The sequence below is a fragment of the Athene noctua genome, chromosome 15 (assembly GCF_965140245.1).
Source record: "Athene noctua chromosome 15, bAthNoc1.hap1.1, whole genome shotgun sequence".
Lineage (NCBI taxonomy): Eukaryota > Metazoa > Chordata > Aves > Strigiformes > Strigidae > Athene > Athene noctua.
The window spans coordinates 8,985,059-9,012,852 of NC_134051.1; the positions used below are offsets into that span (position 1 = coordinate 8,985,059).

The 27,794-nt window shown below is 47.8% G+C and overlaps 2 protein-coding genes across 7 annotated transcripts; both read left to right on the forward strand.

Annotated features, from left to right (window-relative positions):
• The first annotated feature begins 13,638 nt into the window (after positions 1-13,638).
• Positions 13,639-17,022, forward strand: PSMG3 (proteasome assembly chaperone 3). Of its 6 annotated transcripts, none has more exons than XM_074919180.1 (3): positions 13,639-13,657; positions 14,507-14,724; positions 16,476-17,022. In XM_074919180.1, exons 2-3 carry the CDS (start codon positions 14,509-14,511, stop codon positions 16,626-16,628), a joined length of 369 nt encoding a protein of 122 aa, XP_074775281.1. In that variant the 5' UTR covers positions 13,639-13,657; positions 14,507-14,508; the 3' UTR covers positions 16,629-17,022. The 6 variants fall into 6 exon arrangements, with proteins under 6 accessions (XP_074775281.1, XP_074775282.1, XP_074775278.1 ...); XM_074919181.1 differs by lacking the exon at positions 13,639-13,657 and adding an exon at positions 13,781-13,799; XM_074919177.1 differs by lacking the exon at positions 13,639-13,657 and adding an exon at positions 13,915-13,996.
• Positions 17,023-21,909: 4,887 nt separating this feature from the next.
• On the forward strand, positions 21,910-27,794 carry TMEM184A (transmembrane protein 184A). The gene is made up of 8 exons (XM_074919219.1): positions 21,910-22,152; positions 22,826-22,991; positions 23,923-24,013; positions 24,105-24,180; positions 24,787-24,878; positions 25,275-25,444; positions 25,541-25,738; positions 26,175-27,794. Exons 1-8 carry the CDS (start codon positions 21,928-21,930, stop codon positions 26,423-26,425), a joined length of 1,269 nt encoding a protein of 422 aa, XP_074775320.1. The 5' UTR covers positions 21,910-21,927; the 3' UTR covers positions 26,426-27,794.

Here is a 27,794-nt window from a genome sequence, read left to right on the forward strand (position 1 = left end):
ACCGAAAAATGAGGCACGTTTTATCCTCATTTTCTTTCATTCAGATTCAGCCCCTTCAGGGGGAAAAAAAAAAAATCAGTAAGGTTTCTGTTGTAGGGAAGAAGGCAGCACCATTTTAAGTTTTAACAGATCTTCTATTGATCAGGCTAAAATCTGCTGCACGCTGCCTCCAGTGGAGCTCTCAGCTCCGCTGCACTGCTGCTGACGTGGAAGGGACTTACCAGGCAAGCAGAGAGCTCACCAGTCTGCAACCTTCACCTGGGGCTCAAAGCTTCAATTATGCAGAAGCCTTTCAAGGCCGAAAAGCTGAGGCTTTTGCCTTTCCACCAGCAGGTCTTTGAGCACCTCTGGGTCTTCGTAATAGAAGCAACTGCTTCATCATTTCAATTTCTGCATGAGTCACAGTTCCCCTCATACACTACTTTTCCTTTCCCACTCTGCCTCAGAGATAAGATTTCAGTGTCCCAGAGCAGTAATTTGAGAAACCTCAAGCAATGGATTCATGTCCAGAAAAAAAAAAAAGAATCTTATATATGACAAAAAGGGAAAGGGAAGAGAAGGGGAAAATGGGTTTGTAGTAAAATTGTTAAGAGACCAAATTGGTGCTTCCTTAGGAAGTCCCTGGGATGTAAAGTACCAGTTAACGTGCACATGATGTGAAATATGAATAGACCAGGGTTTTGACTCATCCCCCAATACAAACCAAGTGAAGAGCTCGAGTTGGCAACAAGTAGCAATTTGAAGAGGGAAAAGGAATGCCTTTCATTTCAATCTGGATGTGCCTCCAGCCATAGCAGAGGGACAGAGGAAGAAATACAAGTTAGGAAATGCCAAGATGTGGAGATACTAACCAAGGGTGCCTGTGGTCTGCCTTGGACACGTGCCAGATGAAAGCCTCAGGTCCCCACAATCAATTATTTCCCAGTCCTGAATCCAACGACTGTTGCAAACTTGCACATGTGAGCGAGAACCTCAGACTGAAAAGGAACAACACACACTTCAGCTGTGGACCCCCAAGCAGTGGGTCACGCTGGTCAACCAACCCACTCAGTGCCTCTGGCAACGAAGTATTTTTAAAAGGCCATTTTAGGAGACAGGACAAGGAACAAATTGTTGAGAAAACCACCAGAATTGGTCATTTGATTCTTTATAAGATGCTTGTTCTACATGTCTGCAAGGCAGCTGAATGCAGGGGAGATTAGGCCCTCCTCTAGGAAAAGTCCTCAGGACACATCCTTGGTTGTGTCCTCCAACTGTCCCAGGCAAGACAGCATCAATGCCCACCTCTTGCCTGGCTGACTGATGCTCTGGACCAAGCAGGCTTGGTGCACAGACGCTGAGGACAAACCAAAGCCATTTTTGGTGCATTCTCTATTCACAGCTGCAGCACAATCAAATCCATCAAACGGAAAGAGGAGTTCAGCTGTCACTGTCACATCCTGGAGGAAGGCTGGGCTGACTCAATTAGAAGACATACACGAGTATTGATTATTGCCAAGTATAAATTCTCTCTCTCAATTATGTGCTACCCTTAGTTTATTTGCCCCCTCCAGGTTATTCTTAATTTCAAAACAATGTGATTGTTGTTGTTCCAAATGTACGATACAAATTGACAGTATAATACAGCTTGTATTACCGCAGTCCCTACTGGCCTGTGATGACTTAGTAATTCACGATCTGATTTCCTCTTTTTTTTCCCTTTTTGTTTGTGGATTCCACATTCTCTAAAAATGTATTTCTTGTTTATGTTCAAAGCCAAGCCACCTCACAGCAGCAGGCTGTCTGAAAGAATTGTCTTGCCCTTCCCTGTGGAGGAGGCCAGATCTGTTCCAAAGATCTCTTCCTGTAATAGCAGCCATCAGTTGGTTGTCTCATTCCCAGGGCAACTGAGGCATTGGTGTGTGGTGAGGGCAGGTTCTTGAGAGCCAACCCTTCTCTGTATGCTGGGACAACTATTTCACAGGGGATAGTAGAGCCTGTGAGCTCCCTACCTCAGTTTACACACAAAATGCATAGGCTGGCCCTGAGCAAGGAATGGATGTAGCAAGCTAAGGTCTTCCAGGATAAATGAAGTGTCAGATCCTCGCTGAACACATCTGCCTACAGACCTGTTTCTTCAGGTGGGAATGCATCACCTCTGCCTCTGGAAATAAAGCCAATAGAGTACCTTGCTATAAACTTATGAGCCTGAAGAGGGTCTTGCAGCTGAAAACAGATCTCAAGGTCCTGCAGCTCTGTCAGAGCAACCAGATAGCTCCAACTTTCTACACAAGCATTGTCACTCTCCTCTCCTTGCAGTGCAATCTGGGAGTCCAACTTCTCTCGCACCTGCAGTTTCTTGTGTGGAAGTGGCAAAATGCACTGACTGCGTTGAATAGGGCTAGGGACTCAGAGGTCCCATGATCTCACCAGAAGATATTAAAATTCTCCATCTTCCTCTTGCCTGATGAAGGAGGGATGAACTGTGCTTGGGCCAGTTAGAAATTAAACTATTTCAAGTGTATAACATCTATTGCTCTCCTTGGGGATGACTCAGGATGTGAGCTACACATTTCTGGTGGAATGGTACTGGAGAGGATGGCAAGGCCAGCACTTCAGTTCTGTATTTATGGGTATCATCAGAAAAGCTTTATTGGATACATATTTTGCATCCCCCTCTCTGGAGGATCCAGCTGACTTCCACAAGTTTTGCTCTCTTGCTTTCAGTAACTGATTTTATACATATATGTACATATATATATATATGTTATACACAGGGGATTTGGGTAAGAATTCCTTGAAGTATGGAGAAACAGTGGGTGTTTCCTGCTTGACGTAGGGAGGGAACATGGAACTCCAACCTTAAGTGCAAGTCAAAAGGGGTTGGAGTGGGTCTGACCCTTCCACCTGTTACAGCATCATGCTTCCCTCCTCTAAAGGAGAACTACTGCGCACTTGCCTTGCCCAATTGCCCAAAGGCTACCTGTCAAAGCTGCTTTTACTTCCGGCTCCCCACCAAGATGTGCTGCTTTCTCCATTTAAGCCACCTGTAAAGGGTATCGAGTGCCCTCCCTGAGGGCTAATTGTGAGAACTGCCAGGTTCCCTGAAGGCTAAACGCCAAGATGTACTCTTCCTGCCAGCGATCCCTGCCAAGGAGCCTTGGGTTGCGTTTCAGAGGATGTAAAGTCTTCAGCACGTGGTCCCAAAGGCCTGCTGCCAAGCACTGAGCCCTGCTTCTCCCAGGGACAGTGCTCACACGGTGGCACAGCCGAAATATGGGACCACTACGTAGCTAAACAAGGGACCATCTGCATTCAGATGTACAACATGGTGATACAGTACCAGCCTTGCTTTAGCACTTTGATTTTGGCCTCTGTACCAGATGCCCTCATCAGAGTGCATTCTCGTTTCTCCAAAGGGTGAGAGGAACAAGGATTTCCTCCCAAACAGGAAAAAAGGAAGCAATATCTTGAAAGTTCTCACAAAAACAGCATGTCCCACGGGTAGTTTGGTTCAATCAAGTGTTTTCTTTTGCTCTCTTCTCCCATGTAAGATAAAATGTGGATGAAAAATTGACATGAAGTGAAATGACTGCAACTTCGTTTGAAAAATCATCAAAGCAGAACACTGTAACCTAAAAGTTACTTTTGAAAAGGGAGCGATCAAAACAATATGGCCTGATGTGTCAAAATAACATTTCCAACAAAAATTGCTTTGACAACATTTTTCTCAAAAGCTCTTCATTGCACCATTCCCAAAAGGACCATTCCTGGTGATAGCATGAAGAGATCATCCAGGAATTTTCTCCTCTTATACTTCCTTTTAAGGCAGTGGCAATGTGCATTGGCCTCTCCTTATCTCTTCCTGTACTGTCTTTGAGAATTTTACTATTTTGTACAGAGGTCTTATTATTGTTGGCCATGGGGAGTGTGCATGTGAGATGCACATTATAGACCCTTGCACACTTCACAGCTGTATCATGTTTGCCTCCAGTAACAGGGGATTGCCCTGAACTGACACAGATGTCCCCAAGACAGCAGTGATTTATCACAATTTTAGGCGCATGAAGCCTGACATGAAGGTCGCACTACATGTTTTGCCCCATTCTATTCATAAGTCCAATGTGCATCTGTTAGCTGATACACATGTATAGAGCAGATATTTAGACAGGATGGTGTGTGCTTATGCACTCGTCAGCATAGCATTGAGATGTCCAGCACGTAGTAGAAATATATATAGGAAATGGTAGTTGGAGCATGATTGTGTGATCCCTCAGCTTAATATAGTACATGCTGAACTCCGTCCACACAAGCAGGATGGTACAGACCTGAACAGAGCATAACGAATGCCCTTCTTCATCATGCAGGTGTCACTTCTCCTGACTCAGATTCAATTACACTCATGAAGCTGATTGCAGATTTCAGCCTACTCTTGCATATCAAGAGCATATTCAATGTTCCAGGGACTCGATGAAACAAAATGTCAGCACATGGTCTTCCTTACAGCCCCTGGGTCTTGTTCGTCCCTGGTGGAGCTACATAAAGAACAAGTTTGGCCTATTTTGTCAGATGCAGGGATATCCGTGGAATAGTATGTTTAATCCTTTATGTCAGGTCATCTATCTCTTCTCAGCAAAATGCATCTGTGATTACTTCCCTGTTTGCTGTGTTTTTTAAAATACAGAATTATACAGTAACCCTCAAACAGAGGGAGGGGGGAATGAAAACGTTTAATTTAAAAGTGTATCTAGTCAAAGTAAAGTTAGGGAAAGCATTGAGCATCTCAGGTGCTGGTTAACCTATAAATGAAAAATAATGAAGACAGGGAAGAGGAATATTAAATTAAGTGAATTCTTGGGGGAATCAAATCTTGGCTCATATACAAGTCTGAGGTGCTGCAGGGGAGGAATGGGAACACTGGTCTGTGGGAGAGAGGACAGTCAGTGTCTTCCCATGGAAAACAAGGGAAAACCTCAGTGGGGCTGAGGTAGGATGGAAAACAGCTCCACTTACAAAACAGTCTAGGTCACATTCACCCCTCATATCAGCAGTGATGGGTTTTGCCCCCCAAAACAAATAGCAAAGCAAGTCCCATGCTCACATACAGCTTAACCACACGTGCAGCTGACATACAGCCCTGTAAGGGTTGTTCCCTTTGCATGGAGCTTCTGCCTTACTGCATGGAGCACTCTCCTTAGATGGAGTTGCATACTGCTCTTTCTCCTCCAAACAGGGATCCTGTCTCTCAGGAACACACATTAGCTTTTTGCAGATACAGTCCCCATCATCATTTATGGTAGGCTGCCTCAACATGGTCCCTGGATGCTTTCCTTTTATCCATGTAGGCACACAAGACTCAGGATCAATGCAAGAAACAATCAGATCCCACAGCAGGCCGCTCGTGTGGTGGCAAAGATGGGTACTGACACATTTTTCTCTTCATTCTGCTCACTCCAGCTTCTCTGTGGGAGCTGATGCCGCAGGACCCATGTTGCATTGTTGTGTAGATAAGTAGAAACTCCTCTCCAAAGCTCTAACTTGGCTTCCAAGTCAACACCAAATAAACTTCTGCAAAGAATGCTGAGTTGTAATGCAGATCCCAGCTGGTTTTGGGAACATTGTTCTGTTGGAAACCATATTTCACGGTATGTAACTGTGACAGGGTTTTCTGAAGAAGGCCAAACATGTGGGAACATTTCTCACTCCCTGGAAGTTAATGGTTCTTCCTCAGCACGGATCTACAATTTAATTGAAAAACTGAGAGAAAAAGAAGTAATTTTGATTAACGCTGCTCTTAATTATCAAAGCTTTTTCTGGGCACCACCTGGTTCTGCCAGCCCAACCCATAGCATGTATTAAAGGACTGACAGTAGAAACATTCAGAGAGGAGAATAAAACAAGAATGAGGCAAATGATGGTCTCACTTGCTCAGGAGTAACTCCATGACATAAATAGCTATTCCACATTTATGTGGTCACAGAAGCTCAGCTTGGCCCAGTGCCTTCTCGACACTGAACATTTTTCCTGCCTTCTAATCTTTAGGACCTTTCCTCAACAAGCATCCCTTCAGGCTCCTATTTGTAATGTTTGCATGATATATCAGGAAACATCTCTAAAAGAGACATAAGTCTATGGCATGCAATCCTCTCTGGGAAATTATCTGCTGTGCTGCAGGCTGTGAAGGGGAGATCTGTTACCATTCAAGAGATGTCCCATTCAAAAACTGCTGAAGTAAATAGCAAAATTCTCTGAGTCAACCCTGAACCAAAGTCCCAGCCAGTATCAGGAGCCCTATTCTGTCAGAAGAGCCTCTTTTCAGATAAGACTTTCATCCAAGGTTATCCGAACACTTGCAATCAAGTGGCATTTTGTGCTAACATTAATCCTGGTGTCCTGGCTACATTCCAGTTCAAGTAACAACATTCTGCCAACCTAAATTCCTCCAGAGGTTTCAGCAAGATGCAATTTTCTTCTTCCTTTTTGTCTTCCTTTTCTGGGTAGTTAATTCTGGACAATGTAAAAGACTGACCATATTCCACCCCAGTGCTGGCAGCATTTCACTTGTGGGGAAAGCGGACCTTGAAGTAAGTGGGACCAAAATACTGCATGAAAACACATTATTAATAATAAATGGCTTTTAAAACACAATTGTACTTTTGTTTTAAATTCTGATATCAATTTAAAATGTAGAGCTGGAATACTACTAGGATTCCTGATAAAGATTATTGGCAATCCCAGCATCAGAACAGAGAAGTGCATTTTAAATTGTAATCAATACACTTATGACACAAATGAAAGGGAGATGTTATATAAGGATTTTTTTCCACTGGAGAGAGCCCTGACAGCCAGTTATCGCACTGAGGAAAGGAAGTCATCCAGATGGACTCTCCGTCACACTAATGAAGCCGTCTCATAACTGTAACAGAGACCTCATGTATCTGCTGTGACACTTAGCAAATCCGGGCATGAATAAATAACCAAAGTCCAATTGAATTAACCTCCAGCTGATCAGCACTACTAAACAAATTATCCTAAACTCTGAACAAGATTAGAAGGACTGGCACAGGCCAGAATCATGTGGCAAGAGTGTTAAATCAGTTTAACAAGTTTAAACCCAATCCCCCAGTGTTCTCTGATCTCAGGGTTTCAAGGCAAAGTGATTCCAAAATGCTCTTGGAAAAGATAGGAAAGGAGCCTCACATGAAGTTGAGAGCAAAAGTATGAGCTCAGTCTAGAGCTGCCTAAAGAAACAAGAAGAAATGTAAGTGCAGAGCAGAGAAGGACTTAGGCAGAGCACTTCTTAGAGAGACAGAAGAGAGTAGGAAAATGACATTGATTTCCTTATGGAGTATTCCAACCTCATTTTCAGGATGAAATTTTAAGAGTTGATGGTACATACGCTTTTCTTGACTATTATGTTTCTTGTACAGAAACAGGAGATAAGCATCTGTGAAATAAGGGACAATACTTTAATGCCATTTTACCCAGTATATAATTGTATTTTTCTCCTAGAGTACATTTGTACTGTCCATCAAATGCACAATTCAGTTATCACAAACTTCAGTTCATTACTTAGAATGGCACTAACAAACAATTTCAATACTTACTTCTTTTTATGTTGATTCGTAAAATAATTTATGTTGTCAGTTAAAATTAACTTTAAACTTCAGCTTTAACAGACTCAATATTTTGCCGGTTTCTGAAATGTTAAATCTACTTCCAAGAGAAAATATTTATTCTGTTATTCTCTAGAGACAGGAGCGGACGTAGTAAACTACAAGTTTTCTGAAATGGAGATAGCTAGGATTTGAAGCACTCCTAAATACAAATTCCTTCAGCATGTGCACATGCCTCACAAAATCTTTCAAATCACAATACTCCTCATAAATGTATTTCCAGTCTTCTGCCATAGATAAGTCCTTCAATACAGCTTCCAGTTTCCTAAAATCTCACACTTTTTCAGAGACAGCAAGTGGATCAGGATAGTATAGGAAGACAAAGACTGAGATCTGAGAGCCTCTACAGCCTACCGAAAGGTATCTGTCTACCTTCTTTTGCTCTGTCATGGTATGTCTTTATACAGGTCTGACTTTGATTCTTTATCATAATCTGTAGCATAACTAGTGTTTTATGTGTTAAGATTCAGCACCAGAGAGGATTTTAATTTTGATTAGATGTGGAAAAAATGTTAATGTACTACAAAAGAGGAAGTATTGAGACACCAGGCATTTCCATCACCTCCATCATCAACACCTATAAAGAACTTAAAAATCAGAGGGCTGCTTCTCTGACTATTAAGTTCTTTATAGAACTCTCACCTAATATTCAAGAGCAATTCACTATACCCAGAAATCATTTTGCTATTGTTTCATTGGCAAGGCACAGAGTTGCCAACTTTGCTGGGAAATGCCTCAATGTTTTCACATATTTAAGTTTTGCAAAATGAGTATCTCCTGTATTTCTGAAATTTCTGTTATACAGCTCTCAAAATCGAATCACGACCTGTCTACTGCGTACTTTGCTGTTATTTATGCAGTATATAAACAAAAAGTAAATATTTATTCTCATTTTCCACTGTGTGCACTGACTGATATCTCCCAAAGTTAACAGCAGCATTATGAACTGCAAATGATGATACATTGTCAAAGTTGAAACCATTTGGTTAGATGCCTCTTACATTTTCAAATATTCCCAATGCAGTTTCATAACTGTCTTGAACATAACGAGACAATGGATTTTTCCTCTTTCAACTGCATAATAATGAACAACTATTAGAAACACTTTATTATTTCCAGAGTTTGAGGGATCAGTGGCCACAGAGAAAATATGCCCTTTTCAACCAAGTTTTTAATTGTTTTCTCACTTGAAAGAGGAGCTAATTTATTACTGGCAGCACACAAGGCATTTGTCTCATCAAGATATATCATTTTAACTATGGGTGAATTCTAGACAACACCACTATTTAATTTGATGTCACAATTAAGTGATTTATACAAGTGACTATACTATTAGTATCATACTAATACTCTGACATTCTCTTGTTGCTTCTGCAAGAGCCGTATTGTTATTTTCTGTGCTTTTGCACATCTTAGGAACAGACTGGTATGAGTCTTGTTCTTAGAAGCTATGTCACAATTATTTTTACAATCCATTCCATTTGCATGTTGTCTTTCATCTGACAGACCACCATGAGCAACTGAAAAACTCCTGCATAAACTAGAGTGAGCTTTATGGCAATTACTGCTTTCTTTACTGATCCATGGAAATAATTTCTGCAGCCATTACAGTAATGCAAAGCTTCTGCTGCTCACAGGATGGATCGGTTGATGGATGATACCGTCCACAGGCGCTGTCATGGTCATGATCTATGTAGAGCTGTTATTTGACAAATGAAAATTATGTAAACAGTACTCAAACTCAATCTTGCCTCATGATGACTCTGTCTGCTCCACACCCCCTGGCTACAATGTCCAGTACAGCCAGCTGTTATCTCATGATAAATATTGGGGATAAAATTATCATTAGACAGCACCAGGTTGACTGCATGATGTAATCCTGACTCTTTTAGGTAGCTGGAGCCCTTTTAGCTGTCCTAGGTAGTCTGGAGCTATCTGGACACGTATTTCACACATTCCAAGAGTGTCATTCTCATTTCAGTGGTTGTTGAAATAATTTCTGGGTAATTTTTGCAAAGAAATGTAGGATCTGCTGGTTTTAAAGGTACTGAGTATATGAAAACTATTGCTGTTCAAGATCAAGCACTCAAGAAATCATTTTCAGCAACGGCCTTCTGTAGGTGTGACTTGCCTCACTTTTGCCAGGCTCTGCAATCTCAGCAGTAGCCCCATTCTGAAATTCTCCCCCAGCACCAAGGGAGCTCCTTTCTCATCCCATCCCCATGGATCTGAAGTCCTCCTTCTCCAGCTGCACAGTAGCTTAGAAAACACAAATGACACAGCATAACAATGTCCTACAATGGCTGGAGTACTCCTCTATTTATAGGTTGCTAAATCTGACTAAAAAAAAAAAACTTCCAGAGAGCTCCAGTCAAATTGCTACCTAGATTTTTCCAGGCCCAGCCAGAGTGTGCTGGCTTACAGCCATGTGTTTAAATTCCACCCTGTACACTGAGCTTTCACAGGAAAATATGCTAGTGCTCATAAGTGGGCAGTTACTATTTACACAAATATTAACGAGCATTCCCATATTGTTTCTTTACTAAGTTGCAAATGCAAGAAAACAAAACAACAGCATGACCTGACAGTCTCAGGCTTGCAAAGACATCCAGCATTTCCATTTCTGATGTGCAGCTGAGTGCAGTTCACATAGAGGGAACAATTTGGTTTCGAGCATTATGTTTATTTTTTTCTTAAAAGACTGTGTTTTTTCCAGGTGAATTCTACATTGGGGGAAAAAAAAAAAAAAAAAAGGTTTAATCAACAACTAAATAGTTTAGAGTGGTTCTGCAATGCCTGATGGGCTTAGCCTTCCTCTTACTCATGCAACAAATGAAGAGATGTCCCATACAATAAAAGCAAACCTTTTAGACTTGTTTCTCAGAATAAAAAAATGATACTACTTGTTATTCTAGGGAGCACAGAAAAGGGACCAAAGCACAGAAGAGTCAGAATCCCCTCACCTTCCTTCAAAATATGAGCATATAAAATGAGAACTTCACAGTTTTAACTCTGAGAATGCTGTTCAGTTCTCACCTAATCCTGGACATGTCTGAAGTCCTCAGCTGCTCAAACTTTAACCTCAGTCTTGCAAACCTGATGTCCCGTTTCTGTCCATGTGCAGAAGCAGTTGGGTTTTGGTCATGTCTGGCAGGCCCATACCTATGTCAGGCTGAGATCTAGAAACCAGGAGATAAAACAGCCAACCTCAGCTGCAGCAGCCTCAACTCCGAACTGTGGACAGCCAGGTTCAAAGCTATGCTTCCACTTTGTACCAAGCAGTGACAAAGCCTCTCTCCACTGACTGCAGAGAGTGCCAGCCAGGGAGACCTGACTTCTGGGCCTAAAGATAGTTTTTGAGAACAGCCCCAGATGTGCTCCTCTACCTGCTTCCCCAAAGGCCCCAATTCAGTAGTATTTTCTGAACACCGCCTCTGCCAGACTGTTTAAATGCAGTGGGAACCGCTTGAAAGCACCAGGAGGTAGATTTCTGCCATTCCTCCTCCTCCTTTGGCAGAGCAGCCCTGTGGAGAGAGCACTCACACAACCCCGCTCCACCCACATCCCCATGACCTTGCTGTGACAGTAATAAGGGGAAGAGGAGCACTCCAGTATTTTCTGTCCAGAGGAATGTGCTTAAAGGCAGCTCTGCTTCACGTACCTGATTTATAACAAGGGTCAGGATAATTCCCAAGCAGCTGCCGCATCAGGGAGCAAACTAATTCCTTTCCTCTCTCCTTGGCTGCGCAACCCAGAGCCCAGCTGCACCTGAGGTTCCAGCTCATAGTCTATATTCTGCATCATAAAAGATACAAGAGAGAAATCTAAACTAGAGAAGTAATAACCTGTAAACTAATAAACCAACCCAGCACTTTGATAGCGAGGCGCTCCCAAGAGCAGGGATTATTGATGGATGTCCTGAAACACTGTGTGTCTAGTTTTCGAGAGAAGTGGGAAACATTTCTGATGCTCTGTGGATCTTACGCATCTGCTCTATAAAATCAGTTCAGATAAATGCAAAGATTGTTATTAAAAGCAGCCTCCTTCCAGTCTACACACACAGAGGCACTTAAGCAGTTTAAAAAGAAGAGTAGTAAGAAACTGCTCAAATAAGTAATAATAAAGGTATAAAGCTGCAATATTATGGGTAGTTTTTCTTGTCAAATATGGGGCTGTACAGTCATTGATTTTCTCTGGTAATTGAGATAGTGACATGCATGACTTATGTTTCTTCAGCAGCGAGTGCATGATGTGGAAGAAGGGGTCCTGAAATCCTGCAGAATCTCCAGCTGAGGATTTGATGGCTCTGAACTGCTGTCTGTCTCAATTCTTTATTTCCCTTGGACCGTAAAATGGGGTATATTAATAATCTGTTATGTCAAAAGAGAGTTTATGAAGCTAAATGTAATAATGTTTGCAATGTGATTAGGAAACTTTGGAGGAGAAGTGCTATAGATAACAGGAGCATAAGTACAGATACATGTCTCAGCCAGAAAATGCTGGGAAGCAGGTGGCAGGCAGACGGACCCCTCAGGAAAGATCCCATTATCTGCTACAGTGTGTATTCTCAAATCTCCATCCCCTACCTCAGTCACACAGACAATAGGAGCCTTCTCCTTAGTTCATTTTTTTTTAATGCATTTACTTTCAGTGATGAAAATTCAGTGCTCAGTTACCTCCTGCTGACTGCTTCTCAAGTTTGCTATATCCCACCTCAGCTCCATACCAAAATGAGACATCCAACTGATTGAAACTGTTAAAGATAACTTTCGTCCCAAACTAATGCAAAACAGTGAAGTGTAGTGTTTCCATGTAAACCTGAACTAGAGTGGACTCTCTTTGTCCTCTCGTCATGTCAAAAATAAAATGGAGGCTGGCAAGGATGGCAGGAAGAATCTGATCCTTTGTGTTTCCTGAAGTAAAATTATTCTCTGGAGAAGGCAGAGCAGGAATAAACTTCTTTATGAGTCAGGAGGCTTTACTGACAAGAGCTGCTATTATCTCCGTCAAACAGGCAAAGCCTCGAGTGATTGTGGCAAGCAAGAAAGAGAAATGTTGTTTTTACGCAGTGTTGGAAAACAGACTATTTGCCAGATTGCAAGGAGTGCCGAAAAGGTATCGAGCCTCTCTGAATTAACCACAAGAATAACCTGCTGAATGAAAAGCTTTTCCGTGGACCTCTGCTGCTCTCTAATGGTGCCTTAAAGGATTCTCAGCACAAAGTTTACGTGCTCTTCCTGTAGCAAAGTTTTGTTAAAACTTTTAACGCAAAATAAAAAAATATTAATGAGGTCCTTAAGAGATGTTACCTGAATAGATAACCCACAACTCAGGCAGCTATTGCTTCAGCCACAACCAGGATATTTTGTGTGTGGTGCAAAAGATGGTAAAGGAGAGCTAACATAGAAATGAAGGCTTGGAGCGTGTTTTAGACACAGCAATTGCACAAGCCTGGAAGGTTGTAAACCTCTGTGAGACCCCAATTTTCAGAGCTTTGTATAAATTAGTATACAAAATTACTATTCATGAGGACTAGTATTTCAAAGAAAAAAAATAGCACTGAATTAACGTTATGCAATTAACAAATATTAATGTTTGCACATGCTGTTCACTGGATACAAAGATTTGTTTTTGCACTCTTCTCACAGATGTCCGTATCTCCACTGCAGCACCACCGGGCAGCTGCCACCCTCCCTCAAGCCCCATGAGGTAGCTGGCCGCTGCTTGTCCCCTGGTCAGCGATGCAGGGTGGCCTGTCCCTGTCAGGGGAGGGCCGGGCCGACATGGCCCAAAACCAGACTTATTTTGACGGGAACGCATGCTCCGGGGCTTAAAATGTGGCCAACACCACCCAGTGGGTAAGAGCGGTCGCATCCCGTGTGGAAACGAGGGGAAAAAAGCTAAAAAATGTCAAAATTAGCATCCAGCCCTTCTCCACCCCCAGGCTCACCCTGTCCCTTCAAGGCCTGAGCAGGGACACCGCCGCTCCCTCACGGCCACAGGTGGGGCTCCCGCCGGGTGACATTGCCCCCCGCCGCCGATGGCAGCCGGTGTGAAACGGGCAGACACCGGCCGAGGATGCCGGGCCGGGGGGAAGGGGCTCAGCCCCGGGACCGGCGAGGGGCGACATCCCTGAGGGGAGCGGTGAGGGGGTGGAGATGGCGGGAGCGCGGCGGGCAGGCGCGGGTAATGGCGGCGCGGCGGGAGGGGAGGGGAGGGCCGCGGCCGCCCTGCGCCATCTCCCCGCGCCGCCGGCCGCCGGAGGGAGGGGAAAGACGCCGCTTCCGCCGTGGTGGGGCGGGCCCGGGCCGGGAGCGGCGGCGCGGCGGGGCCCGGCGCGGGTAGGGGCGGTGGCGGCCTCTCCTCAGCCTCGGCCCGGCGGGAGAGGGGAAGGAAGAGGAGGAGGAGGGGGGCGGTCGTTTCCCTCAGGAAGCACCGAGGCCTGCAGGGCCCGGGGTGGAAACCGGGGCTCGGGGGTCGCCCCCTCGGTGCCAGCGACAGGGTGGGAGAGCACGGCACGGCACGGCGGGCCGGGCTCGGGGATGGCCCACTCCATAGGTGCCATCACTGTTAAACCATATTAGCACGAAACCAAATAAATGGCAGCTCGTTCGTGCGGGGAGAGTGCAGGCTGCAGGGCAGTTAAATTTCTCGTCCAGGCCAGGGATGTGGGGTGTTGGCTGTTGTTTCTGCACAGACACACGCCTCTGGATGCTTTTGTGCGCTGAAATCAACTTAGCGTGGGTATTTCAAGTGAAGGGAAGGATTCAGGCTTTTTATAGCCCATGGTCCGTGTTTTTAATCTAATGCCATTTTATTGTTATTGTTGTTTTATTGTTCTTTTTCTGTAGCAATGGAAGCGAGTCCCATCGTGACGTCCAAGCAGCGAGAGGAGGTGGTACACGGGGTCCCGACGGAGGTGGTGTGCACGGCGTTCTCCAACTCCGTCCTCGTGGTAGTCACACAGTACGGCAAGATGGGGACAATCGTCTATGTGGACCCCAACACAATCGGCAATAATGTGGGCAGGCCCTCGATCACCACCAAGGTGCTCCTGGGCAAGGATGAGGTGAGAGTGGATATACAGTGCACAGGCAGCAACGATAAGGGGCAAATGTAGTAGGTGGGACTGTGCAAGTTGCCAGGGAGTTGATGAATCACCGCAGTTAGGCCATGTTTGCACAGTGGTAAGATTTTCTGAGGAAAGAGGGGTTAATCAGAAAAGTATGCACGCTCATCTGCTCTTTGACATAACAGAAGTTTAACTAGCCATGAGTGGTTTGGGGATTTGTTATTTTGTGTCCTACAGGGTATGGATTGCTTCGCCACGATTATGGAAGGTTTGATAAAGCTTGTGTTGATTTAAAGGTTGCAAGATCAAACATGCAGCCTTTGATAACCTTTTCTGGGTTTCTGTTCCAGTGAGTTTGTTTTCAAGTCCCTTTTCTCACCCCACCCCCAATTACGCCAGCCCCATAATGGACTTTAGTTGCCCTCTCCCAAGTGTGCCTGCCAGCACCTACCCTTGATAAAGTTTAATTTGTTTTGCTTCAACAAAATGAGTTTTTATCGACCATTTCACAAAGCTAGAGAGAAAGAAGAAAATGTATTTCGTAAAGCATCAACTAGTTGAGCATTACAACAAAGTTACAGAGCTGCAAGATTATGAGGCTTTCCATCAGGGTTGGAGCTATCAAATATTACTTGCTAACCTTAACTAGAAAAACTTTAGCAGCACAAGTTCCTGATTCTCTCCGTAGCTTTCCCTTATAGAGTTCTCATTCTTCAGCAATAGCCTGCCTTCTCTGGATGGGAGATGCTTTGCTTTCCCTTGCATGATATCTGCTAATTCTGACCACTTCCACCCCCAAGCTGGTTTTATGTTTTGTTTGGAAATAGGAGGTGCCTTTCTTTACTTTGTTACGTAGTATTTTTAAATCATTTTATCAACTTAATTGATCTAAACTTTAAGAGGCAGCTTTCATTAGTTTTCTGCCTTCCTGCTGTCACCATTAACATCCCCATATGGGACGATGCACCTTCCAAACCACACTGATAGCTAAAATCAAGCAACCTCATCCTTCTGATAAATATGTAACTGAGAGTGTAAATAAAACCTAGACAAGCTGGATGTTCTTGTTAAAGAAACCTCATTTATATCCCTTTTCAGCCTCACTACTTCTGGTTTTCATTATTCTGTTAAAATCAACATGTCTTTTACAGATGTCATGCAAAGATTGTGTATATAATGCCACTTTGGGGTCTCTAAGAATTGCAGGGTTTATTCCAGAACTTGTCAGCAGAACCTCTTCAGCAACAAGTATTTAAAAGAAAATTGTACTTGGAGACTTCTTCAGAAATCTGGCTATGATAGAAATAGAGGCGTTTTGATCCATGGCATTTCATGTAATTTGATTCTAGGTCACGTAGTTTGGGCAGGAGGATTAGCAGGAGGAAAGCTTCTCTGTACTGACTTTCCAAGTTTTCTAACGCGGTGCAAAACGAGATTCAAGTGCAGCACCAGTTAGGTTGTTTCAGGGTGGTTTGAGTGGCTGTAGCTCGTGGGTCCAAACTGTCCCTTTTAAGCTGGTTGAGAAGATGCTTTCTAAAGTTCCTCATACCATTGGCTTTGCTGATGAGCCAAACAGCGTGTCTGTTTCCAGTCGTGTTGGAACCACTCAGCAGACTGCATGCTCAGTCCGAGTCCAGTACCAGCAGGTTCTCAACACGCTCCGTGTCGTTGCGGGACTCTTCCTCTCCTAACTCTGGGAGGGCTTTCCCAGCTGTGAGAGTGTGCATCTCTGTGCCATTGCTTTTCAGCCCCTCGTCCATGTTTGCGCCAAAAACCTGGTGGCATTCGTCTCTCAGGAAGCTGGGAACAAACCTGTTCTTCTCGCCATGGCTTTAAAGGACAAGACCATGGAAGGAATACAAGCTCTACGGGAAGTGATCCGAAGTTGCCAAGTGTGGTGAAGTTGTGCCATCTGGATTCAAGGAAATGATGTTGAGTCCGTGACTCATCACCACTTATTTAAAAGGACAAGAAATTAAAATGATGGAATGTCTTTGTGCTGGTTTTGGACTTACTGAGGAATTTCATGAATTTTTCTCTACTGTGTAGAACATTTGTGGGTTTTGTTACTGTGGCAGGTTTGCAGTCCATATAGTCAGTGATGAGACGAGAACAATTGTCTCAACATACAAGAGAAGTATTTTTATCACATTGGGTGGGATGTATATTTGGGAAATGGCACGGCTCTGCATCTGTGTCCTGAGGAGCAGTAGATGCCAAGCTCTGTAGCTATGCTGTACCGCAAAGGGGGAACACCCAGTGCAGACTGAATAAAAGAAACATTGACAAATCTAATTTTACCTGTTTTCTTTTTTGCTCTGTGAAAATCGCTTCAATTGAAATACAAGCCTCAGTAACAAATCAACAGCAATTGCATAATAGGAAAGATTTTCTTGCCTGTTTTTAAGGAAATGAGTCCTATATGACTGCTTTTGTCCTTATGTCAGTCCCTTTCCTAATGTAGTCTGAATCCATTTTCCACTTTCACTCTGATTTTAGAAAGAGGCAGATAATTATGCTCTGCAAATTTCATGAAAGCTGACATCAGGGTGGAAGACAGGAACCCAAATCAGTGGTGAGAAAAAGCCAAAATAACATCTGTTTATGGATTACATGGTACCAGCACATCGGAGAGGCAGCACATTGCTCCTAAAGCACCAGTTGTAGGAGACAGGGACAGAAGGGTTTGGGGGGGGTTACACGGGGTGTTTCTCCTGAATCCATTGGAAAAAAGTGTTAGATTAAGTCATACAAGTCAATGCAATGCTTAATAGCAAAGTTTTGCCATTTGCTTGGAAAGCACATTTGTTTTTACCTCTTCTTGTAACAAATAACACAATGTGGTAAATTTTTAAGTGGGCTGTTACACACTTTTGTCACTTATGAACTTGACAGAGCAGACAGAGGCCAGGTCTTGCATTCTGGGCAGGGAAGACCTGTGCTGAGACCTGTTGGTACAGCAGAATCAGCACAGAGCCTGCGCCTGCCCCATGTAGATCCAGCTGCTGGGTCATTTTTATTGCTAAAAAATCCCCTAAAAACAGAAAATGGATTTCGAAAGGACTGTTTTCTCTGAAGTAAGGGTTATTTACAGTATTTAAGGGATTATGAGAAATGAAACTTTTTTAAAAAGTACCTTCAAACACTGAAGCCTTGACAAGAAATTTAATCTAAAAATAATTTTCCAAACTCTGCTTCCAAGACTCAAAGATTTGCATCTGTCAGAACTCCAAATTTTCCCTCATTTACACTTACTTTTTTTTTGTCTAGGAAGGCTGAGAGGCGTGTGGAATTTGTTAATGTCAGTTCTGGTTTGCTAGTAGGGATTCTTTCCTGACACAAAAATCAGTGTATTTCCCAAATCTTGATGATCTCATGGTGTCCGTAGCTCCAGCAGCTTGTGGAAACCATAAAGTAATTAGCAAATTGAATGTAAATCACATCTTCTATCAAGTGATACTGTGGCATACCACAGCTATGCCCCAAAGACCTGAGTGTAACTATCTAAAAACTGACCACAAGTTAACGAGCTTTATTTCCTGGCTCTGTGTGCCACCAGGTCTGCACAGGGTGACGGGTAAAGAAAGGACGTGAAGATGTCTCCGGTTTGATGATCAGAGCCAGGACAGATTTACCTTGCTGCCTCTTCACGGGCAATAAATTAGACCATGAGCAATTGGTCCTTCGACTTTGCTCCTCTCTGCTCTGCAGTAAACCAGGGGGATGGTCTGCCTCAAAAACAGGCACAAGCCTGCCAGTGCCACCAGCCGCCTGCCTTTTAGTCACCGCTATCCTCCAGGTAAGGATTCATTCCTAAGTGCAAGAGAACCTGCCTTTGCTGCCCAGGCAGAGCTCTCACCCCCGGCCGCAGGACGTGCGCCGAGCTGGGAGCCGCGGTGTCGGGCTGTACTCTGGCTTTCCATCTGTTTGTTTTCTGGGCGTGGGTGCCGAGCGTGGCGGACTGGAAAGGTAAGTTGGGAAGCTTTTCCCACAAGGATGCAAAGCCCGACCTGCTGCTCCAGCTCCCGCGGGGCCCAGGGTACAGCAAGGCTGAGCGGGGCGCTGGCAGGGCCCGCTGCCAGCAGGCGGGCGAGGGCTGGGAGGGTGCCTGGAGGAGGAGTCTCCCACGGGTGCAGGTGGAGGAGGGCGCAGGGGATGCGGAGGCAGGTGTACGGCAGCCAGACACGCTCCCGGAGGAGCCCCGCAGGGTGAGTGGGGCCCTGGGGGGGTTGTGCAGCAATGCGGGGCACCCCCACACTGAGCAGAGGTTGCCCCAGCCGTCAGTCCTGAGCACCCGTGGGAGCTGCTGGGAGGGCAGAGCCTGCTGCAAGAGCCCTGTGCGTGCGTCACCCACTCCTCCGGACGGGCTTTAAGGAGAACTCGGTGCTGCCCTGCCCTAACTTATAGCTATGTGTTATAGGTCCTTCCTCCTGGGCGACCTGCGGGTGTATAGAGGCTGGGCTAGTGGAAAACCCCGTGCCCTGGATTTATCCGAAAGCAGTCAGGAGGAAAGGCATGTCTCCTGTGCTGGTGGGGCTGACCCTGGATGCTCCCCTCTCCGGGATGGGGGTCAAGGATCTCTCCCTGCTTACTGGGGCGCACAGCCAGCACCCCAGAGGCACTGGTGGGGGGCTCCAGGGGCTCGCCTGTCCTTTCTGACTGCCCCAGTGCCACAAGGGCTGCTGCCGAGGTGGGGATTTGTCCCAGGTGCTTTGGGACACTGGGAGGGATGTGAGCTGGGATTCCAGTCTGTGGCAGCTTGTGGGAGGAGGGGAATCCCTATCAAAGAGAAAAGCCCCTTTTGCAGGCAGCCTGCCTGAGCACAGGTTTCACGGCTCAGTTTATCTCCTGCTCAGAGCTCACTTAGCATCTCTAATATCCCAGGGAGTGAGCGTAACAGGTAGACACTGCGTGGCAGGTACCTGCAAGGTGTCTGAAAACAGCCAGACTGGATGTGGCACTGGCACAGTCCCGCTGAGGAGCTGAGTTTTGCAGCTAATACTGTTCTCTCTGTCTCCTCACTGCCTTTGTTTTGGAAGCAAATAGTCCTCTAACTGCATTGAATTGCCAGGCTACCTTGCAGAGCCGGGATCCAATTACCTCTGGAGCTGGGAGCCCTGTCTCCAAGTGGCACCGAGGCTTTTGTTTTTAATGACTTGCTCCGTCGTGTTCAGAGGGTGACAATGTAGGGGAGCCTGCCAGGACGGGCTGCTGGTGCCACTGTGCTCATACAGCGATGGCTGGGAAAGCTAACAGGAGTTGGGATGTCTTGGCCCAAGCATCCGTGGCACAGCACTGGGTGGAAAACAGAAAAATTAGGTCTAGCAATGAGCACAGCTCTCTGTCACGTCCTGGGAAGCGAGCTGGATCGTGTCCTTCCCTATCGTGATGCTCTGACAGAGGGAAAGCGTGGCCAAATCCGGCCATATGGCCCCAGCCAGCAGCAGGGCAGCCCCCCAAAAGAGCAAGGAGTGATGGGGAACAGGGCACAGCTGGGACCTCGCCTCCCTCCCTGTGCCGCGAGCTATCTCTGTCCTCCTGATAATGTTTACAAGGCAGCTCTGGTGTCATCACGTTCTGTCCAAAGACCAGATCCCTCCCCAGCTCTCCCCAGGATCCTTCTTCCTGCTGGCAGGGGCAGGGCTGGGGGACGGTCACAGGGAAGAAAAAGCCAGCTCCCCACTGCCTCCGTAACAGTATCAGCCCCACTCTCCCTCCAGCCATCTCTGGCTCCGCTTCCCTGCTCGCGGGCGCAGGTACACTGGGGTGAGCTCCTGGGACCTTGCCAGCACACTGCCGCCCTGGGCATCTCCACTTACAGGCAGTTCCTGCCAGGCGGAGCAGGGGAAAGGTATTTTTAGGGCTGTTGATCTGACACCAGCTGAGTTTCCTCTCCTGTGAGGTTGGGGTTCGGGGAGAGGGCAGGAGAGGAAGCTGTAGGGCGAGCTCTTGCTTTAGTTTGTTTTCTGTATTTAATTGGACCGAGGTCATTCCCTACCACTCTTATCTGTGGCAGATATTTTCTTGCCTCTCACCAGTTCATGCTTACAGTTTTACCCCCAGGCGATAGTTACCCAGCAGCTAAAATCTTTGTTTATTAACAACACACCAAGAAGCATCTACATTGTTAGAGCTCTGCTCACAGGTTGTTGTTGTTTCTTTTTTAAAACCGCTATTGTTATACTTGGAGAAAAAGCAGCTTTCCACAGATTAACAGAAAGAGAGGCCAAACATGGCTGTTTATGTATCTGCTAGCCTTTAGATATGAAGCTGCCCTATGAATAAGAGTGTATTATTAGGATGGTCGTTGTTTGGAGCTGCAGGGTACACAGTGCCTGGCCACCCTGGCCACCCTCTGCACCAGGAATGCTCAGTGCCTTGGGGCGACCAGCTTCGAGGAGGACAGACCTGCCAGGGAGATGCTGGAGCACTTCAGCATCACCAAAGGGCAGCAGCTCTGCCTGCAGCACGGCAGCCTTGCTCCCTTGTGCTTAATTTGGGTGCAGGAGGGACCACTGGCTGCCCTTCAGGTCTCTGTGTTGGCATTGCCAGCACACTGAGACCTCCACCATCCCGAAGTGGTTGAGGCTGGCCAAACAACCTGGGTGATGCCAAACCACTGGCTTCTTGGTCAGCCTCGGGGCTTGCCCCCAGCAGGTTGTGCGTGATGAAAGGAGCCAAATTTGGGGGAGACCACGGGGATCCTGGTGTTTTCTGGGCTCCCAAGGAGGAGGACATCAGTGTCCTCATAGCTTGTTGGCAAGGGTCTCGTTATTATCATGGGTTTAACCCTTAAGTCTCTGGTTCCTGATGGAAAAAGGTCCTGAGCCACAAGTGTGAACTCACAGGGACACAAATGTAGGCAGGTCTTTACCTTTCAAGCAGCATAGTGACCCATGAGAAAACAAGGAGCAAGGCTGGGAAGGAGAAACGTGTGTTTTGGGGGACACAGGGACCTCATACACCTCCTTGGAGAAAAGAGGGCCTTCTCTGGGAGGATGTTTGCCTTTTCCTGCTGGGAGAAGCAGACCCAACCATGGTGAGTAGGCTGGTTTGGGTGAGGGACAAGCTGGAAGAACCCTGGGGAGGAGATAAACCTCACAGGAGGTTTGTCCACACTGTGTGGGCTGGGAAATGTGCTGGGACCTTCCCCTTCACCAGCTCACCTGGTCCTGCCTTCCTGCGCCACTCCCCTTGCAGATGAGTAATGCCACGCGTGCCTTACCCTCTCCCGTGGCACTGGGCACCCCGGAGCCCAGCCCAGTGGCCAGGCTGGCCTCAGCCCCCCCATCCCCAGCCGTTGCCCTGCTCACGGCTGTCCACAACGACTCCCAGGACAGCCAGCAGATTTTCCTGACCACAACGACGGCGCAGGTCATCTCTGGCATCTTCGTGTGGTTGGCACTCATCGTCACCTTCCATCAGGTACGGGCTGGAGTGGAGATCGGGCTCAGCATGGGGGTTGACACAAGGCCAAAACTATTGATTGCCCCCAAGTTCATTGCAAATTACTCAGCTCCAGATAAATACTTCCTCCTGTTGCTGCCCAAAGGGGATATCTCCACTGTTGAGAGCCTGGTGCTGGCAGCTCAGGAGGGTGGACTTTGCCCACACGCTCCCCGGGTGGCTGCCAGAGCCAGGAGAGGCTGCAGGGAACTGGCACTGCCCGGAGGCACACCCAGCGGGTTTTCTCATCTGGCACCCCCATCTTCGGGGTGCACACCACCAGCTGCCTTGAAACATACTGCCAGTGGGCATAGTTTTGGGTGCTGTGTGGATCTGTGCTGCTGAAGGCAGCCCTGGAGCAAGCTGGTGCCTCGGAGCACTGGGAGAGGGCTGCACAGGGGCTGGCACAGAAGCGGGCACACTCCTCGCACAGCCCCAAGGAAGGGACCCGATTTCCACGTGTTTTCATGGAAGGGATTGTCCCGGGGACTGGGATGGAGCCTGTCTTACATGTCTGTTGGTGGAACGCCAGCAGTGGTTTCACCCCTGGGGAGGAGAGGATGAGCCTCCTGCAGTCCTGTGGGCTGAGGGTACCTCTGGTTCCCCTCCTAACCAGTGGTAGCCACAGCTCTGCGTGCTGGGCTCTTTGCAGATCTACACACACCTGAGGAATTACACCATCCCGAAGGAGCAGCGCTACATCATTCGCATCCTCTTCATTGTGCCTATCTATGGCTTCGACTCCTGGCTCAGCCTCCTCCTCCTCGGCAGCCACCAGTACTATGTCTACTTCGACTCAGTGCGCGACTGCTATGAAGGTGAGTGCAGCCTCTCCTTGGCAGAGAGGCTGATGGCAAAGCACGCTCTCATCTCACTGATTTGTGTCTCTGGACTGTCCTGGATTGCACAAAGCAACAAATCTCCATATCTTTCACTTCCCACTCTCCCTCCATGCAGAGGTTTTCCCCTTCCTTCTCCATCAGCAGCATGGAGGGGATGCCCCACGGGCACACACAAGCTGGTGCCTTTCCAATACCTGCCTGCAGGCCCAGAGGGACCCCAGAGTCATGCCTCTGGGGAAAGAGGTTTTTTGGCAGCCTTTGAGGTAGAAATGCAGCTTCTCTAAAGCGGAAGGTAGATGTACCTAAGAAACTGGGAGTTGGGGTGTTTTGAGGTGCAGGGGAAGCTCGTCAGGGCTGAGGTTGCTCTTCCACCCTATTGCTCTCCCTCTGGGGAACAGAGGGGTGTGGGCATGTGAGTTACTTCAGGTTTGGAGTATACGAAAAATAAGTGATGGGGATGTCTAAGAAAACTGTTCAGGACCTGCTCCTTGCTGGCCACAAGCCCTTTGTGCCACCCCGTAGTAATTTTGAGGTCCATCCATGCTGATGGTCCCTGGCCATTGCACTCCTGCCTGGGCTGGTCTGAGTGTGCGTGAGGGCCAGCTGCACGGGCACTGCTGGGACATCTGACTGCTGCCACGTGCACACACAGACCACCTGTGCAGAGGAGCTGCTGCGATTGCAGCGCACCCTGTGGACACGGTGTGGGGTGTCTGACTCCGCTTGGAAGTCAGATGGATTTGACCTGCTGCTCCTCTCACTGGGCTCCCACCCACCAGTGTCCCAAATCCTGATGCAGCGCCAGGGTGGATGAGAAAACACCTAAGCAGGAAGGAATGTGAAATGTAACAACCTCCTCCCGGATCTGCATCAGCCCTGCTGATCGTGTCTGCCCTTGCCTTGCCAGCTTTCGTCATTTACAGCTTCCTGAGCCTGTGCTTTGAGTACCTCGGAGGGGAGAGCACCATCATGACAGAGATCCGAGGGAAGCCCATTGTGTAAGTCCCAGTGTCGCACGAGTTCCTCAGCTCTCCACCTGCTTTCCCCATTCAGCAGCCCCAGCACCATCTCCTCGACTTCTGCTTCCAGGTCCAGCTGCTTTTATGGGACCTGCTGCCTTCAGGGTATGTCCTACTCCATCGGGTTCCTGCGCTTCTGCAAGCAGGTGGGTACCTAACAGGGCGCATCGGCTCCGCTCCCCTCCAGTGAGGGTTCTGCAGGCGACAGGTCTCTTCTCTGCTGCTACGCTTCATTGCTCTCCCGAGATGCTCTTTTTAGTTTTTTCTTTTCTCTGAGGGAGGCAGCTCACCCAGCTCGCCGGCACCTGGCCAGCAGCAGGGCGCCACGCTCGCTGTCCTTGCCTCTGACTCACTGCTGAGTCAGGGTCTCCTCCCACTGCAGAGCTGAGATTGCCATCTCTGTCCAGTCCCAGGTTAGCCTGGACAGCTCTCTAACTCTCCAGGGCTGCGCTGCGGGCTGAATCCTGGCACCATTCTGTCCCCAAGCCACCTGGTCTCCCCCTCGGAGCGGCTACACTGCCTTCCAGGAGCCGCCTTTTGGGAGTCCTGCTCCCTCCCGTCTGCAAACCTTGAGCTGGTTCATATTTCACCCCGCACCCTCGCTCCTGTGGTGAACGGCTCTTTCCTCTGTGTCTCTGTCCCTGGAGCTGAGGGGTTGGCTTGCATGGAGGGGCCGGGGGTGGCAGCAGCTGCAGGGAGGGTGGTGGGATGTCCCTACTGCCCGGGGTGCACCGTGTTTCTCCCCTGTGCAGGCTACGCTGCAGTTCTGCATCGTGAAACCCCTCATGGCAATCGTCACCATCATCCTGCAGGCATTTGGGAAGTACCACGACGGTGACTTCAAGTGAGAATGCTGGGGTGGGCTGGGGAGGGTGAAGAGGACAGGACAGGTCCCTGCTCCCTCGCAAGGGACAGTGTGTCCTGCCAGCCCTCCCCGGGGAGTGCTCTGCAGGCAGCAAGAGCACAGGTTGCTCAAAGCATCTGGGAACAGAGACTCACTGCCCCCAAATGAGAAAGGGACTGAACTCCTGTGGGCCATAATAAAAAAGGTCTCACCAACAGAGGAAAATCAGCCCCCTGACCCCCCTTCCCCCCTGCCCTACCTTCCCCGGCTGGGCTGCACTCTGCCCTGTGGCAAAGCTGCACTTCTCCCCTCCCCATTTCATACTTAGTTGCCTCCAGTTGCACTTGCTTCACTTCCCACAGCCCAGGGAAGCAGCAGCTCTCTCTCTCCCTGCAGTGTCCGAAGTGGCTACCTCTACATCACCATCATCTACAACTTCTCTGTAAGCCTTGCGCTTTATGCCCTTTTCCTCTTCTACTTTGCCACCATGGACCTGCTGCGCCCATTTGAGCCGGTCCTCAAGTTCATCACCATCAAGGCAGTCATCTTCCTCTCCTTCTGGCAAGGTGGGTCCCACCACAGACACCCAGCACTTTTCCTGTAGCCCCACCTGACCTGGGGACGCAGGACCAGAGCTGATCCCTCTCCCTTCCCCTGCACAGGGACACTGCTTGCAATCCTAGAGAAATGTGGGGTGATCCCTGAAGTTCAGATCATTGATGGGAAGGAGGTGGGAGCTGGGACAGTGGCTGCTGGTTACCAGAACTTCATCATCTGCATTGAGATGCTCTTTGCTTCCATTGCCCTGCGCTACGCGTTCACCTGCCAGGTGTACAGAGAAAAGAAAGAAAACTCAACAGGTAACTCTTCCTCCCTTCTTCCTTCCTTCATCAGTGAATAAGGAAAGAGGAGACCCCCCTTGTAACATAACCAATGGGATGCTAAAAACCACCAGAGAAGTTTCCTTCTCCTGTGCTCCATGAATTCCTTCTCCCTCTTCCTTGATGATACCCATGAGCCACAGCAAGTGGATTGGCAAAGAGACCTTGTTGTGGATGGGCAGAATTAGGGGGTTATGGGATTATGGCACATGCTGCTGGAGAGGTTCCATCTTCTTTGAAACATGCAGCTGGGGTTGCCCTTCTTCTCCTTGGCGTTCATCACTGCAAGCTGACATGGCCCACGATGAGCCCCTGGTCTTGAATTTCTAAGGAAAAGTGTCACTCCGGTTTTGGAGTGCTTGGCCTCACTGAGTGTCTGATGTCCCATCACCCTCCTGCTCTCCCTGTTTTTCAGCAAACCTTGCCCCAATGCAGAGCATCTCGAGCGGGCTGAAGGAGACCATAAGCCCCCAGGACATCGTGCAGGATGCAATCCACAACTTCTCACCCGCGTACCAGCAGTACACGCAGCAGTCGATGCAGGAGGCAGAGCACAAAGCGCCGGGAGAGAACGGGCACGTGGCCTCCAAGGTGGAGGGACCGAGCAGCAGAAGGAGCAAAAACATTGAGAAGAGAGTGCTGATCCTGTCAGATGAGGATCTGTAGGACATGTCAGAGGGGACAGTGATGCTGGAGAGGTTTAAACCCATGTAGATGGGAGCTGCTTCAAGCCTGAGACAACCTGGTCTAATTGGAGCGCCAAGAAACCAGGAACTCTACCCAAAAAGCCAGTTTCTCAAAGGGAAGATGCAATAACCTAGGGAAAGGTTAAATCAAACAGTGCCAGCTTCTGCTGCCCCATCTCCTCTGGTGTTAGGAACTGGGCTGTCTGCTCCTGTGACTAAGCCCTGCGGTACAGTCCGGGCTTTGCCCCCACTGCTGGTGTCTTTATGCCAGCCCCATGCCCAAGCTGGGGGATGCCCGGCAGGGAGGTGAGCCAGGCTGCAGGACAGACCAGCCACCCTCGCCCTCCTCTTACCTCCAAGCTGAGGCCTGAGAGAAATGCTTTTCTCAGCACAGTTCTGCTCTAGTTTTTCCAATTTGAGTAAAAAATGATCTCGAAGGGCCCCGTGGAGAAAACCAGCCCAGGAAGGTGACTTCACTTCACCTCAAAACCCGGTAACGGTTCAAAGACGTCATTCCTTATTTTTAAATCTTCTCCCCTCTCCTCCCAGAAAAGCCTACAGAGTTGTGCAGAAGACCTTTACCAGGAGGAAGAGTAAGTCATCCTCTTCTCCCTCCAGATGGGGATGCAGCTGTCTGAGTAACTCCCTCAGGAGCAGCAGTGGAACCTCACTTGGGGCTCACTCGGGGCTAACAATCGGTCTCGCAGCTGCATTTCTGAGAGTGGCCTGTGACAGAAGCACTTGTTTATGTCTAAACCAGCTTATCTCTGAATGGATCAGAAGTTAAAAGGGATTCCAGCTTCCTTATCAGAGTCTTTATTAGGGAACCAGACTGTGACTGGCGGTGATAGGAATGCGCTTACTGGGAACTGTCTGTTCCCCCTAACCCTTCACTATTCACCATCCCTGGGCTTTGCCCAACCTGTGGGAAGGGCAGTGGGAGCCGAGCCCGGCCGGGTGATGGTGGGGGGATGGAGATATGCTGGGGGCTGCTGCCACTCGGGGCTAGAGCGCTGGTGGGGGAAGATACTGCAGGGAGATTCTCCCCACATCAGTGATGGAGAGCAAACATCCTTCTGTTAAGCTTCCTCTCTGTTGTTTTTTTTTTCCAAATTTTTAGTCCAATTTCTATTCTCTCGTTAATCAGATGATCCCTGGGAACTTACTTAGTTATTGGCAGGGCTGTTGTTTGGGGTGGGAGCTGGGTGGTGAAAGGACAAAAGCAAGTCTGCAGCCTCAGATGTGCAGTCGTGTGGCAAACAAACCAATAGGTAAGGCTTAGGGCTGTTTTGCAACTCCTACCAGGTGGGGTTTTTTTCCTTGTTATTAAGCTGCAAAATGTAAATCAC

Bases quoted from the DNA above. Each gene is read 5' to 3' on its own strand.
- PSMG3 (XM_074919176.1), top strand. The intron at 14,725-16,475 runs GTGAGAGTGGAT...ATTGCTTTTCAG, and splicing joins TGCTCCTGGGCAAGGATGAG to CCCCTCGTCCATGTTTGCGC.
- TMEM184A (XM_074919219.1), top strand. From the start codon at position 21,928: ATGAGTAATGCCACGCGTGCCTTACCCTCTCCCGTGGCACTGGGCACC. The intron at 24,181-24,786 runs GTGGGTACCTAA...TCCCCTGTGCAG, and splicing joins TCCTGCGCTTCTGCAAGCAG to GCTACGCTGCAGTTCTGCAT. The intron at 25,445-25,540 runs GTGGGTCCCACC...TCCCCTGCACAG, and splicing joins CTTCCTCTCCTTCTGGCAAG to GGACACTGCTTGCAATCCTA.